Source organism: Canis lupus, chromosome 27, assembly GCF_011100685.1.
Source record: "Canis lupus familiaris isolate Mischka breed German Shepherd chromosome 27, alternate assembly UU_Cfam_GSD_1.0, whole genome shotgun sequence".
NCBI lineage: Eukaryota > Metazoa > Chordata > Mammalia > Carnivora > Canidae > Canis > Canis lupus.
In genome coordinates, this window is record NC_049248.1 from 37,622,330 (window position 1) to 37,636,929 (window position 14,600).

Below are 14,600 nucleotides of genomic sequence, written 5' to 3' on the forward strand. Positions count from 1 at the left end.
ACAGTCTGGAATTGTGCTTTCTGATCAGGGTCCAGATATAGAGGATTGAGGGGCATCTGTGTGCCTTGGAAAACACATGGATAAGATGATGGTTAAGCGGATATTCTTTTATGAAAATAACATATTTTCACATAGATGAAAGTTTACCAACTTTACATCAGTATATAAAGGGTAACCAAAAAAGTTACTTAAAGAGTTTTCCTTACAAGCAACTTTGAATTTTCATTAGCAATTGAAAAGTTGAGTTTTTTTTAATCCCATAGCTTCTTTCTCTACACTGTCTTCTTCACTCTTCATATGATCTGTATAATCTAGCATAAAGTTGATATTCTACATGTTTTCCACTTTTTCCAGCACTAGGGAAAAATTAGTAACTGCTTGAAAGATTTTCCAGGAATCCCTAAAGGGAGATAGGCTATTTCTATACTACCCGCACCCCCCCCCAAAAAAAAAGAAAGAAATTTAGCAGAACTAGTGAATAAAGTCTTCTTTGTACAGGTGTGTCATCTATTTGTTCATGGTTGTACCCATTGTAATGTCAGCAATGGTCCCTGTGCATCCTTAATCTCATGGAAACCTCTGTCACTGATGGTAAAAAAAGCCATAATTGGGTGTGGAAAAACAGAACTCTGGTTGGCCAGAACCATCTCAGAATAAACCCCAGCCTTGTGCTTTTCTTAGCAAGAAAAGTAAGAACCCAGTAACTTACCCTGTGACCAGGATGAGATGATAATAAGATGCAAATTGTAAATCTAAAAGTTGCTTCGAGTTAATTTTTAGAGCTATACTACTGCGAGTTGACTCTGACAGCTTATAAGAGGCCATTATTCAAAAGTCTGATAGAGACCTTAAACCAAATGAACTCTTAGCAGCTATGCCAATTTCTTCATCATGATATGGAAAGATTCCATTGGAAAATGCACTGTGGTAAATGCAGCAAAGGCTGTTTGCTTTCAAAATAAGAAATCCCATCTGCAAGTATGTAATAGATATGGTGATTGTTAAATTAGGTATCAGCTTTTAAAGAAATTCAGACTTAGAATACACAAAGCATTGCCTATAGGCTGAATCCTAGTGAGTAGAAAACATGGTTCATTTGTATATCATTGTTGTATTTTCCAGAAATTGTGCATCTTTGACAGCTTTGGAACTCTAGTGTTTGCAGTGTTTATGGGGGTATGGGGTAAGTTATTGTCCTTTTTTATTTTTCCAGTTTACTTTTGCATCTTAACATTAAAAAAAAAACAAACAAACTCTAAGATCATACAAGCAGCTAATTTAGTAACATTTCACAGTTTTACATAAGCTATCAAAGTAGCCCACTTTTAGGACCTTGGATTGCCTAAGCTTCAGCTCCCCTATGACTCCGTTTACAACTCTTAAGGCCATTGTATGAGTTATTACCTTAAAAAACTACTTCAAGATGTGGTTGCTTAAAACACACACTTATTATTTCTCATGATTCTCTGCATCTGCTGGGAGGTTCTCCAGTCATGTGCTGACTCAATCGATGTGCACAATGAGCTAGCAGCTCTCCTGGGGTAGATGGTCTGGCAGTTGCCAGGTTGGTTTGGTCTATGGGACTCAGCTGGGCTGTTGCATCTTGCTCTCTGTGATGTCTCATTCTCCAATGAACTAGACCAGGATTCTTCACCTGGTGGTTTTAAGGTTCCAAAGAGAAGCAAGAGAAGACAAGCCCCACTTCTCAGACATTTTTTGAATGTATGTTTGCATCAAGTTTGTGAATGTCCCATCAACCAAAGCAGGTCATTGCCAAGCCAACAATGTGAGGAGGTTGGAAGGACTACCCAAGGGCTTGGACAGGGAGGCATGGTTCATTGGGAGCCATTATTGTAATGGTGCCCTCAGCCCTGATCCACCCTGACTTATATGGTGTTGGGGTTCAGGGGAAGCAACACAGGAATCACAGGTATGCTTTCTTTTTTTTTTTTTTTTTTTTTTTTTTTTTTTTTTTTTTTTTTTTGCTTTCTTCTTTATACTCTTTTATATGAGTATTTAGTAAGTGTGTATTACTCTTATAATAGTAAGTAATAAATTCTATTTAATAAATAGAACAGATGTAGTCCAAAAGAATAGAATTCTTACATAGATGTTTTAACACTATAGTTATTTACTTTGAATGGCATCATTGATGTAAGGAGGTAATTATTTTCTTTAAACACAGATATTTAAATGTTTAATTGATGTAAATGTTCAACCATAGAAGAAAATAATTCCATTTTCAAAGACAAATCTTTTCCAATTTTATTGTGTAGGTCAAGCAGGAAATAAAGCTGAGGCCATAGATAGGTGGGGGAAGAAAGTGACTCAAGTCTCTTATTCTTGAGAAGACAGCACATGAACACATGCAGCTCACGGTTCTTTTTAGGTGTCCTTGAGATTGTTTCTCTTTTGCAGTGGTTGTGCTTATTTGAGGTTACCAGATAGATCACAGAACAGATGATCCAGCTGTTCTGGACACTTTTTAGAGTTTAGTTGCCATTCCTGGATAAAGCGAACTATAAGATGGTCACACTTATCTACAAAGTTATTGTCCTTCAGACATTTAGCTATGTTCTTGCTAGATACCAAACACTAGCTAATATTTGACACACAGAAGAATAAAGATCAAATTCTTGGATTAAAATCCTCTGTACTCCTCTATCGTAAAATATGTCATTTCATTTCTCCCCCCCAGTAAGGGCCCAAGTACCAAACACATGGGTGGTGGTCACTTCTATCTATTCTCCTAACCTTTGTCTCAGCACTGATTTATAATGTATAAAATTCTAACACGTCCTAATTTAGAAATACATTTGTTTTAGGATTGTATTTATTCACTTTAGAGAGAGAGAGCACAAGCAGGTGGGGAGAAGCAGAGGGAGAGGGACAAGCAGAGACTCTATGCTGAGTGGGGAGTCAGACCCAGGGCTCAATCCCACAAACCTGAGATCACAACCTAAATCAAAATCAGGTGTCAGAGGCCATCCAGGCACCCCGAAATACATTTTAAATAAGGCAAAAATATAAATTAATTTTGGTATTGGAAAGACAAACCTTCCATTTCCTAGCTAACCTTGCTTTCTATGATCATTAACTACATCGTGTTTATGGAACTGACTTAAGCATTTTCAGCTGATTTGATGTCATCAGATTTTAGAATGCAGAAAACATTTCAACACTGCTTGAAGCACCATATGTGTATCTTTAAGGATATGTATGTATGATGAAGTCTGTATTTGAAGTGTCTTATATTCATTGCCTTTCCTGTTATGTCTGCCTTATGAGAACCACTGCTGTGAACCTTGTTACAGAAAATCAGAAATCACAGGCTGAAGAGGCAGGAGGATCATGTGAAGTCTTTTATATCACGACCATTCATATTCTTGTAGCATCTCTTGTGTGCCCAGATCTGTTAGAGTATTTAGAGTATTCCTAGTATTTTTCTACTCCCTAGGAACTCTAAAAGTTTAGGGTTGAAAACCTTTTTTAATGAATGTAGTAAAAATCATGTACTTGCCTGAATAATGTCCACCCTTTTAGGCCAAGCCAGGCCACCCATTCATACACTCAAATCCTAAACATCAACCCAAGGCTAAAGTGCCAGTCCTTAACATATCCACTTCTCCTTATTCCTTGTTACTTCTTACCTACTTCTGGATCCTCCCTGGCTCCAGGCTCTTGGCTGCATGGCTGCATTTTAAATTTTCACCTTTGAGTTCTGGGCTGGGCCTAGTTATTTCCAGGAAAACACCAAGCCCTTGGCTTATGGAGAGCTGGGGAATCAGGAAGGGCGGTGCCCTAACCAGCTACACTTGGAAATCAGGAAACAGCTATTGCCAGTTCCAGAACTATACTGCTCCCACCACCATCCACACCAGCAAAATAATGCAACTCCTGCAACCACCTCTGCCACCACTCACCTCAGGTTCTGATTTAAGTGACACACAAATGCATCTGTTGGACATTTATAAAATCACATTAGGGGGCCCTAGCTTCAAGAGAGGCTGAAAAAAAATTATCTTTTTTTAGCCTAGTCTTTAAAAAAAGAAAAAAAGATTTTATTTATTCATGAGAGACACAGAGACATAGGCAGAGGGAGAAGCAGGCTCCCCACAGAGAGCCCAATGTGGTACTTGATCTGGGACCCCAGGATCACACCCTGAGCCAAAGGCAGATGTTCAACTGCTGAGCCACCCAGGGGTCCCTTAACCTAGTCTTTTAGTTGGGAAGTTGGAATAAAGGCTGAGCAAGCTCACCTGCCATCCTTACTTAGCTTTGTGAGTAAAGAGGGTTGAATAATCAAGGCCCAGTAAAATGCCCCAGCTCTCCAGCAGCAGACTTACAGCAACTGGAACACTACCATGTGCTAGAATGTGCCCCTTGTCCTTGGACATTGCTGGATATAAGCGCCAACACTGAATGTGGCTGTCTTCATGTGATGCATACGTCCTTTACAGGAAATGATACCATGATTAAGAGGACAAGCTGTTCTTGATTCCCAAGATCCTAGGCAGCTTTCCCTCTTCTCTCATTACATGTTGATGTAAGAGTCCTAACTGTGTCTCTCTAATCAACAAGAGCCTCGTGGTGTGTGTGGTTTGCCGGAGAACATAAATGCAGGGCTCCCCACCAGAGGGAGAAAGATCAAAAGACCCAGAACAGGAAATTCCTGTCTGGGCTCGTGCAGAGTCCCCCGAGGTCCTGGGGCTCCCAGGCTGTGACACACAGCAGCGTGAGTCAGCAGTGATGTGGTCCAGGCGCAGGCTAAAACCTTGGGTGGTTATAGTACATGATCAGTGTCTTCCCTGGACCCTGCAAAATAATACCCAAAGGTTTTGTAGAATTGACCTTCCGATATCCTATTATGGCAAAGGAGCAAGAAGCTTGAGGCAGGACCACGTAGTGCGTACACACAGCTTGAGCTCTAGAGCCAAGAATGCCTGTGTGGGCATATGAGACCTAATGACCACTTCCAGCCAACACACTGTTTGTGGGAGGGGATTTCAATCAGGCATATTCCTTATTCTTCTTTTCAATAAAACATGGAAGGGTTGCAGCGAAGGTGGTCCATTCCTGCTTTTTTCAACTCAGACTTTTTTTTTTTAATTTTTTTATTGTTGGGATAGTTCTGTGTCGCTAACTTTTAAATAAAAGCTGTATCTTATTTTATCTAAAAAAACAAACAAACAAAAAAAAACCCACCTTGGGTAGGTATTTTAACCTTTCTGTGCCTCTCTCTGTGTGTCTAAAATGAGAGTAATAGCAATTATCACTGAGGGGTATGAGGGCTTTTCCATAGTTATGTCAGTAAGCTCACAACAGCCCTGTGAGGTTGGTCCTGTTGCCCCCATTTTACAGAAAGGGAAATGGGGGCTCAGAAAGTTGGAACAGGTTGACCAGTAGTCACACATCTAATTGTCCAAACCAGGATTTGACCTCGATTCCAACATCCAGCTTATTTCTATTCTCACTCATTGTGACTGGAAAATTAGAAAGGCAAGACAAACACTGCTGGGAAGGGAGTACTTTACCCATTTCAGCTGTCTTCACCACTGGGGAGTGCCGCGTTCACGCTGCTCACAGCCACAGCCCAGGATTTCCTCCCGCACCTCTGGCTGCCCACATGTGGTCTGCAGGACAAGAGGCCGGCCTCTCTCTGCTGTCTACTCCAGCAGGTCTCAACTCTGACAGTAGACCTTTAAAACGAAAGCAAAACACAATGCCAGTGCCTCATTCTAGTCCAGTAAAGTCAGAAACTCAGGGATGGTTTCTGGGCTCAGTGTTTTTTGTTTTGTTTTGTTTTTTTAGCTCCCAGGTGCTTTTCATGTGCAGCCAGGGGGAAAGCTACCCCTCTACCTCTCATTTAGTGATCCCATCCACACATGGCCTCAGTTACTACTTTGCAAAGTTTCCAGCTCAGCATAGATCTTTCTCCCGAATTTCAGACTTTTACCTACCTACTGGATGTCTCTCCTATGGCCCAGAGGCATTTAATTAGAACTAAACTTGTCTTCCTAGGCTCACTCCTCTTACTGCCCTTCCCCCTGGGTAATGGCATTAGAATTTAGGGCATCACCCAAGCCAGAAACCCTGTTGGCATCCTAGACCTCTTCCTCCCCTTTACACGTTTGCATGTAACCATCCTACCTGCCAAACATTCTGTCTTCTCTCTCCTCCTCACCCAAGCCGACTCATCATGTACAGCAGGTCTCCCTGCCTCTAGTCCCTCTAGAACACTTGCAATGTCCCCTTTACCTTTAGGTAACAAACAGGTATCTTCAGGCCTAGAGTCCTTTGCGATTGCCCCAGCGATCTCCACTGTCTGCCCCACCCTCCTCATGACACTGTGCACTCACTTCCAGATATTTGTAGTTTCTGGAGAGTATCTGACTCTCTGGCTTCCTTGCCTTTGCATGGGCAGCTCCCCTAGTGGGGGATGGAGGCTCATGTCCCACCTTCACCTCCAACTCCAAATCAGTCATCTCCGGGCAGCTGCAGGGGTCCCCGCCTCAGGGAGAGCCTCGGCTCCAGGTTGAGCACATGTTCTGCGTCTGTGCTCCCAGAGCCACCTGTCATCACCCTCACTAGTCTATTGTAACGGGCACACCACCATAATTCCTACATACCCTGTAGCTCCTTGAAGCAGGGCCTGTGGCTTTTTTCTCTTTATTTTTGGCACATAAAAATACTTGTGTGTGGAACAGTGGTAAATCCAGAATTTCTATATAGGAAGGGCTTAGGGGTACCAGTCTGATTGAAAGAAAGGTCTAGGGGATTTACCCTGAAACTACATTTTCAGTCAACATTTAATGTTGTCTTTATTTAGTATTTTAAATTACAAGCTTTGAAAGATAGTAAAAAAGGTTTTTTTAAGATTTTATTTATTTATTCATGAGAGACACAGAGAGAGAGAGGCAGAGGGAGAAGCAGGCTCCATGCAGAGAGCCTGATGTGGGACTCGATCCTGGGTCTCCAGGATCAGGCCCTGGGCTGAAGGCGGTGCTAAACCGCTGAGCCACCCGGGCTGCCCAATAGTAAAGATTTCTAAAAACTGTTTTACTCATACTTCATACAAGGTTGAGAAAATATCAGTTTTCTATATTTAAGAATATTATTATTTTAATTTAGGGTGGCCTGGGTAATGGTAAGTAGAGATTTGGGGACTAGTAAAGTGCCCCCCTTAGGCCCTTAGGAAAGAAGAGAGAGAGTGAGGGATGTATGGACAAACAGGCCGAAGGACGGAGGGACCATAAACGGTTTCTGAGTTATGGTAGTTACTGGTGTTTTGTAGTTGGCAATAAAGTGCTAGTAGCAGACGCCTTAGCATTAGACACGCTCACATGCCTTCTGACCATCATGTTATTACCTTTCCCGTGGCTGTAGTCTGTTTTCACAAGTTGAACAAATTATCAATATCATTTTTTAAAAAAATAACTTTTTTCTTTTAAATATTCGTATTACCTATAAGTTAGACTCTACTGACTGTATGTAAAAGTGTTATGGGTAATTATAATAATTAATAATTCAGCACAGATTTCTGAAGCATTAGTCATCATTGATGATTCACCTGCTCCTCTTCTCTCTCTCTCTCTCTTAGTTACCTTGTTTTTGGAGTTTTGGAAACGGCGCCAGGCAGAACTTGAGTATGAATGGGACACTGTTGAGTTACAGCAGGAAGAGCAACCCCGGCCAGAATATGAGGCACAGTGTACTCACGTGGTGATCAATGAGATTACTCAGGTAAAGAGAATGTTCTATCCATTTATACGGTGGTTCTCAACCGTGGTGGTACAATGTAATCACCTTCAAGACCTTGAAAGTCTTGAAGACCTTGAAATCATCATTAAGACCTTGAAAAGTCTTGCTTGATGCCCAGACCCCATCACTATATACTGTGGTAGTACGTAGTGGCCTGGGGTATATTCTGGACAAAGGGATTTTTAAAAGCTTCCCTGGTGATTCTGATGTGCAACCAAAGTGAAGATGTATGGCTTAGAATGGTAACGATGGACATAGGAGATAAATGTGACACCTTTTTTCATCATAAAAGTAAAATTGGAAAAAAAAATTAGAGTCAGACATAAAATTAAGAAAAGATGTATTTGGTTTGTGTCCTTTCTTTCATATCAATAAAAAATAATGGATAAAAGAAAGCTTAGGCTCTATGACATAGTTGTGTTAGGAAGGACACCTTGGATTTTGTAGTTGACTCTCAATTTTTCACATGCCCCTCATTGTTAGGGCCCCTTTTTCATCCTAGACTAGCTGGCCTTTGTTTTGCACTAAGCCTCTGGGACTGCTCCACCTTCTGGCTGGGATGCACATAAGATTGTGTGGCTCTCCTCCTAAAGTCAGAGAAAGGGTAGAGGAAGAAGGGAAACATTTGTTCAAGTCCAACTAAGTTTAGGCCTGTGCTTGGCATTTTCTGTAATTGGAAAGGTAAATTTGCTTCTGCTCCTGCTGCTGCAAAAAATAAAAAAATAAAATAAAACTATATCTCTCTGTATAAATATTCCAGAGCCAGTGAAAGATAATTTTTGAATCATCTGCATTATTGCTCCTTTCCATCAACATAGAAAATTTAGAGCTGATGGTACTTTCCGTCATCAGCATAAGGACAGTCAATTCTGAACACGAATAATTCTTGGAAAGAAAATGCTTTACCAAGAGCATCGGAAAATATCCCCAAGTATAGATTTTATAAATTGAATCGCAGATTTATAGAATGCCAACACTAAAAGGGACTGGAGGGAGCATTTCAACCTCCTCATTTTATAAATGGGAAAAAGTGAGGTTCAATTATCAACAGAAGGTGACATTTGTCTTTTACAATGTAACAATTCCCATTATGAATCCTTCTCACTGTTTACTATGGAAGATGATGGGGTCACACATGTGCTGTTGAAAGACTATACATACATTCAGAAATGAAAGCAGAAACTTAAAATTAAGTGTTGAAAACCTTTTAAATACTGAAAAAAAAAAAAAAAACCAGCTTGTAATATTGGCAACATAGAAGAAGTACTGAAGAAAAGACAATTTGGTAATTTAAAATCACCAATAAGTTTAATTTCCATTGAAACTTTGCTTGTTAAAAAATTGAGGATAAGGTTCATTTTTCCTTATCGGTTTTTTTTCATTGTGCTTTTGTTGCTAATGTATCCTCCATTGGTTTAGAGAGCCCAGAGTGTGGTAATGAACTCTTGAGAATAAGGCTGCCTACAGATTCAACCCAGCAATTTATAAGCTGAATGATCTTCGACAAATGACTTCTCTGTGCCATAGTTTCCTCAACTATATAAAATGGGAATAATAGAGTTGCTTCCTCATACAGTTGTCCTAAGGGTTAATTGGGTTAATGTGTAAAACCTTCTTAGAATAGTACCTGGCGTAGAGTAAATGTCGTGTTAAGTATTTTGTAGCTATTATTATTATACTACAGCTCCTGGTATAATCCAGGTAAATCTTAAGAAGTATTGAGCTCTTCTCTTAAAATTAAATATATGCTTATGGGCCACAGAAACTTAAAAATTCTTAGCTATATCAAATTAATATATAAAGCTCAACCAAGAAACACATAGTGGATACCCAGTATTTGCAGACACTTGTGGAACTTACTGTGCTGCAACGGGCTCTGAGCTCTCATTGCTGCCGTGTCTAAAATCTAAGACAAGCTCAGGAATGTAGTTCTACAGCTTAGCATTGTCAGATACCCGGGATCCTGAGCTGAGGTCATGGCAGCTAAACTGCTTATTATTCATGCTTGCATTTCCAAAACAACATTAAAATGAACACTGCATATGCCTTGTGTATGTCTGAAATTAACCCCCCAAAAAGGCAGTTATAAGTAAAGGGGCTATGTTTGAAAACTAATTTTTAAAAAAATTCAGCCTAGGATTTAGAGACCAATCGGGAGGGAAAAAAAAAATCATTTCACCAGAGTACTAAACTTTTTTTTTTTTTTTTTTTTTTAAAGGAAGAAGAGCATGTTCCCTTTACTACCTGGGGAAAATGTATACGTGTAACCCTCTGTGCAAGTGCTGTCTTATTCTGGGTAAGTTGGCCACAGATTTTAATATCTAATTGTAAATATCCAGAAAACTAAAGGCAAGCTGGAAACTATGTAGCCTCATAGAATTGTTTCCAGAACCACTCAGCCCCACAGGGAGCAACCTTAGTATCTATCCACTCATGGTGGCTCTTCCAGTTCCTTTCACTTCATCTGTTGAAATCAGATCAGAGGGTCCGAATTTTCCAGTTTCTGGTAAAGAGATGAAATGGGAGGCATTAAGAATACTAAAATTTTCCAACAGTAACAACTAAAATAAAATGTCTAGGAATAGCCTTAAAAAGATAATAGGAACTATCAAAGAAGACGTAAAAACTACTGAAAGATATAAAAGAAGACTGGAACAAATGATTGTAGATAAAAAGATAATATTTTAAAATATCAGGACTTATAAAATTAATTTTGGGTTTATTAATACAATCATATTAATATAATTAATAATATATTGAGAGCTTTATTGGCTCAAGAATAGCCAAATTAGAAAATAGGGCATAAAGCCCAGATATGGGCCCTCATATCAATAATAATTTAATATATGAGAAGGGAGGCATTAAACTCAGTGGGATAAGTAAAGATTATTTAATAAATGGTAATGGAATACTTGTTAGCTCTTTGGAAAAAAAAGATTCAAACCATACTATGAACACATATTGTAATTCCAGAAATATTTGAAAGGTAACACCACAAACTAGAAATAAATATTAATGAATATGCAATCTCTAGATATAAGAAGACTTTCTAACCATTACAGCAATGGAAGACATTTCAAAAGAAAATCTTTAAAGATTTCCACACATCAAAAGCATTCTAAGTTTTTTTTTTTTAAGATTTTATTTATTTATTCATAAGAGGCACAGAGAGAGGCAGAGACACAAGCAGAGGGAGAAGCAGGCTCCCTATGGGGAGCCTGATGTGGGACTCGATCCCAGGACCCTGGGATCACACTCTGAGCCAAAGACAGACACTCAACCACTGAGTCATCCAAGCGTCCCAAAACAAAAACAGAAGAAATTTCTGTTACCTACTAGGGCAAAGGGTCAATACCTTCAACACATAAAAAGTCCAGATCACTCCTAAGGTAACACCAAAGCTCTCAAGAGCTAAGGAGGCAAAGAACAAGAATACTCTTTCACAAAAGAAAAAAAAAAAAAATACCCTGGCAAATGTCAGATCTCAATATTAATTAAATCAGTGCACATTTAAATGAGATACAGTATTTCACCTCTCAAGTGAGAAGGTTCAGCTTTTGTGAGGATGAAGGACAGTGATCAGCTCCTCTCATACCTAGGCTGTAAGAATTTTAAGCCGTCCTGGCCTCTTAGAAAGCAGTTTGGCAGTATCACGAGTCAAAAATATTCATGTGCTTTAATCTACTAATTCACCTTATAAAAACCATTAATAAGGAAGTATTTCAAATGGTAAGAGAAGTCGGTAAAGATTTAGTCACATATATATTACAAAAATATATAATTATTTATATTACTTATTTACTTATTATATATAAAAATATCTCAGCCAAGATATCCTACTTCTAGTCCTTCATACAGTAGGATACAGGATAGCTGTGAGAAAGTATGTCCATGACAATATTTTATGCCTTGAGAAATGTTATGGTTATGATAACATTTAGGAAAGGATAAAATATGTGAAATAATTTTAATATGCAAATGATACGTGATTCTGAAGGAATTATGCCTACATATAGATAGTACGTACATTTTTCTATTTTTCCTTATTTTTTATTCTTTATTTTTATAGTTAGGAGTCATTCATTTGTAGATGACGGACAGTCCGTGTTCAGTTGGTTTAAACAACAACAACAAAATGAGGGTGGTTGGTGTTTTTTGGTTCCTATAACAAAATCCCAGGTCTGAGGTATAGCTTCCATCAAGGATAGATAACTGCAGCCCAGATAACATCTTGGGCTGTGTGTTTTATTTTTTTTTAATTTTTATTTATTTATGATAGTCACACAGAGAGAGAGAGAGAGGCAGAGACACAGGCAGAGGGAGAAGCAGGCTCCATGCACCGGGAGCCCAAAGTGGGATTCGATCCCGGGTCTCCAGGATCGCGCCCTGGGCCAAAGGCAGGCGCCAAACCGCTGCGCCACCCAGGGATCCCAAGGGCTGTGTGTTTTACCTTCATTCTGTGTCCACTGGTCCCCTGGCTTGGTGGTTGTAGGCACTACCTTACGGTCTCAGAATGGCTGCAGGATTCCAGACCTCACATCACATTCAAGCCAAGAGAGGTTTCTGTTAGCAGCTGCCTCTATTGACAGAGCAAGCTTCTCTTTCCCATAGACATTGGCAGACCTCTCACATCCCACTGGCTCTTATTAAATTATTTATCAGTCCTTGAATCAGTTGCTGAGGCCCACAAGATGAGATAACTATTTGACTCAAACCAATCAGGATATATGCCTGTAAGGTGGGGGAAGGGGACAATCCAGCCCAAACCATAGGACTGAAAATGGAGGAGAGGTTATTCCCCTTTGGAAAGCAAAATCTAGGTCTGCTTCTAAGACTAGGAACAGATCCAAGGCAGCAGAAGCAACCAGTATCCACTATGGAGTAATTTCAAATGTTCTATAATAAGCATGTATTGGAATTATAATCAGAAAAGATTCGTAAGGAACTTGAGAATGCAGATCTTCCTCCTGTGGAGAAATATTGAACCTATCAAGTCCCCTGAAGAAGTATGGAAACATACCAAGTGTGTAAAAGCTCTGAAGTGACTTAGAATTCATTTCATAAACCATGTAGGAGTCTGTGCCATGCAGAGGTTAGTGTGACTCCAGAGTCCTGGGGTATTTCAGTCCTTTCAGTTACTAGTTGCTTAATTTGGGTCAAAGTCTTAATCTCTGTGGCTCTTTTTTCTGCCGTAAAAGATAGAACACTACCAACCTCACAGGGCAGGTGTTGAGGATTTTAAAAATATACGTGTCTGAGGTGAATAGTAAGCACTTAAAGAATCTCATCTATTATAATCACTTAATATTTTTAAAGACTATTAATGGAGATTTAAATATACACACACACACACACACACAATTTAAGGGGGTCTATATTGGGGATCCCTGGGTGGCTCAGTGGTTTAGCACCTGCCTTTGGCCCAGGGCGTGATCCTGTAGTCCCGGGATCAAGTCCCAGTTTGGGCTTCTGCATGGAGCCTGCTTCTCCCTCTGCCTGTGTCCCTGTCTCTCATGAATAAATAAATAAAATATTTTTTAAAATTAATTAAGGGTCTATATTTGTTGGGCTCAGAGAGGAAGACTGGATATACCTTATCTACTACATTTTTCTCAGCCTTGGCTAATTTTCACATGTACTCACACACACAAACATGTTATTCTTTTCATAAGTATTAAGCCCTAACTGTGAAGGGAAGGAGATAATGCGAGAGATTAGAAGAGGAAATAAAATGCCTTCTTTACACACTGATGGCTTTAAAAGTAAGAAAAACATCTTGTTAACTCTCCAGTCACCATACTCACAGTCAGCATTTATAAGCACTTTTCATGTGCCTGGGCTTAATGTTCTAAGTGCTTTTACCTGGAGTAACACATTAAATCCTCACAACACTCCTATAAGTAAGTTCCCATTAGGATCCCACCTTATATGGGCAAAGAAATGGAAGCCCCAAAGGTTAAGTAGTTTGCACTCGGTCCCTCAGCTAGAGGCAGAGCTGGGATTCAGATGCAGGAACCTCCAGGACCTCACCTGTAATCTCTCCCAGTCACTGCTCTCCACAGGTGAAAACCAGCCTCCCTCTGTTGCTGTAAACAACAGCACATGATTTGGCCCTGAAATGCACATTCTTTGTAGCTTTTCTCTCTGGAGGCAGACACATTGAAATACATACTTTGCAGTAAGTCCAGAAAGTAGATGTAGGGAAAACAGTTTCTAAGGGAGACCTTAAAAAATAAATAAATAAAATAAAATAAAAGGGAGGGCAGCCCGGGTGGCTCAGCGATTTAGCGCTGCCTTCAGTCCAGGGTGTGATCCTGGAGACCCAGGATCGAGTCCCTCATCGGGCTCTCTGCATGAAGCCTGCTTCTCCCTCTGCCTGTCTCTCTGTGTGTCTCATGAATAAATAAATAAAATCTCTAATAAAATAATAAAATAAATAAAATAAAATAAAATATAAATAAAATGGAGACCTTTAAATGTGCATGGTTCAGGGGCCGGAGAAAACCTGCCTAATGAAGGGACACCCTACCAGCCACACACAAGCTGTGCTTCAGATGCCCCTACTTCCCCTCCCCACCCCCACACTGACTTGGGGTCTGTGTAGTCAAAAATACAACAGGTTAGTGAAATGAATCTTGTGCAGATGCAGGTATGAGTAACTGCAGGTTTAAGATCTTAGGATCTGAGGGTGAAAAGGGTGTGAAGCTTTCATCAGCAGGTAGCTGCTGCCATCTCTGAATTCCCTCCAGGCACCTCTATCTCACCTCCTGCAGGCAGCTAAGACAAAAGCACCTGCTGACCCTTGAACCAGGGATAGGTCCTCTGTTGGAAGCGAACGT

At 40.0% G+C, this 14,600-nt stretch overlaps 1 protein-coding gene and 1 long non-coding RNA gene across 6 annotated transcripts in view; one reads left to right on the top strand and one right to left on the bottom strand.

Annotated features, from left to right (window-relative positions):
• Positions 1-14,600, top strand: part of ANO6 (anoctamin 6) — a 184,709-nt gene that overhangs the window by 138,223 nt on the left and 31,886 nt on the right. For all 3 annotated transcript variants that reach the window (XM_038577414.1, XM_038577415.1, XM_038577416.1), the window contains 3 exons: positions 1,123-1,183; positions 7,601-7,743; positions 9,980-10,057. In XM_038577414.1, coding sequence (XP_038433342.1) covers positions 1,123-1,183; positions 7,601-7,743; positions 9,980-10,057 — 282 coding nt within the window. The remainder of the gene's footprint in view (positions 1-1,122; positions 1,184-7,600; positions 7,744-9,979; positions 10,058-14,600) is intronic.
• Positions 2,267-14,600, bottom strand: part of LOC111092890 — a 159,599-nt gene continuing 147,265 nt past the window's right edge. For all 3 annotated transcript variants that reach the window (XR_005380068.1, XR_005380069.1, XR_005380067.1), the window contains 2 exons: positions 5,535-5,699; positions 2,267-4,815 (listed from right to left, as the gene is read on the bottom strand). This is a non-coding gene — a long non-coding RNA (uncharacterized LOC111092890). The remainder of the gene's footprint in view (positions 4,816-5,534; positions 5,700-14,600) is intronic.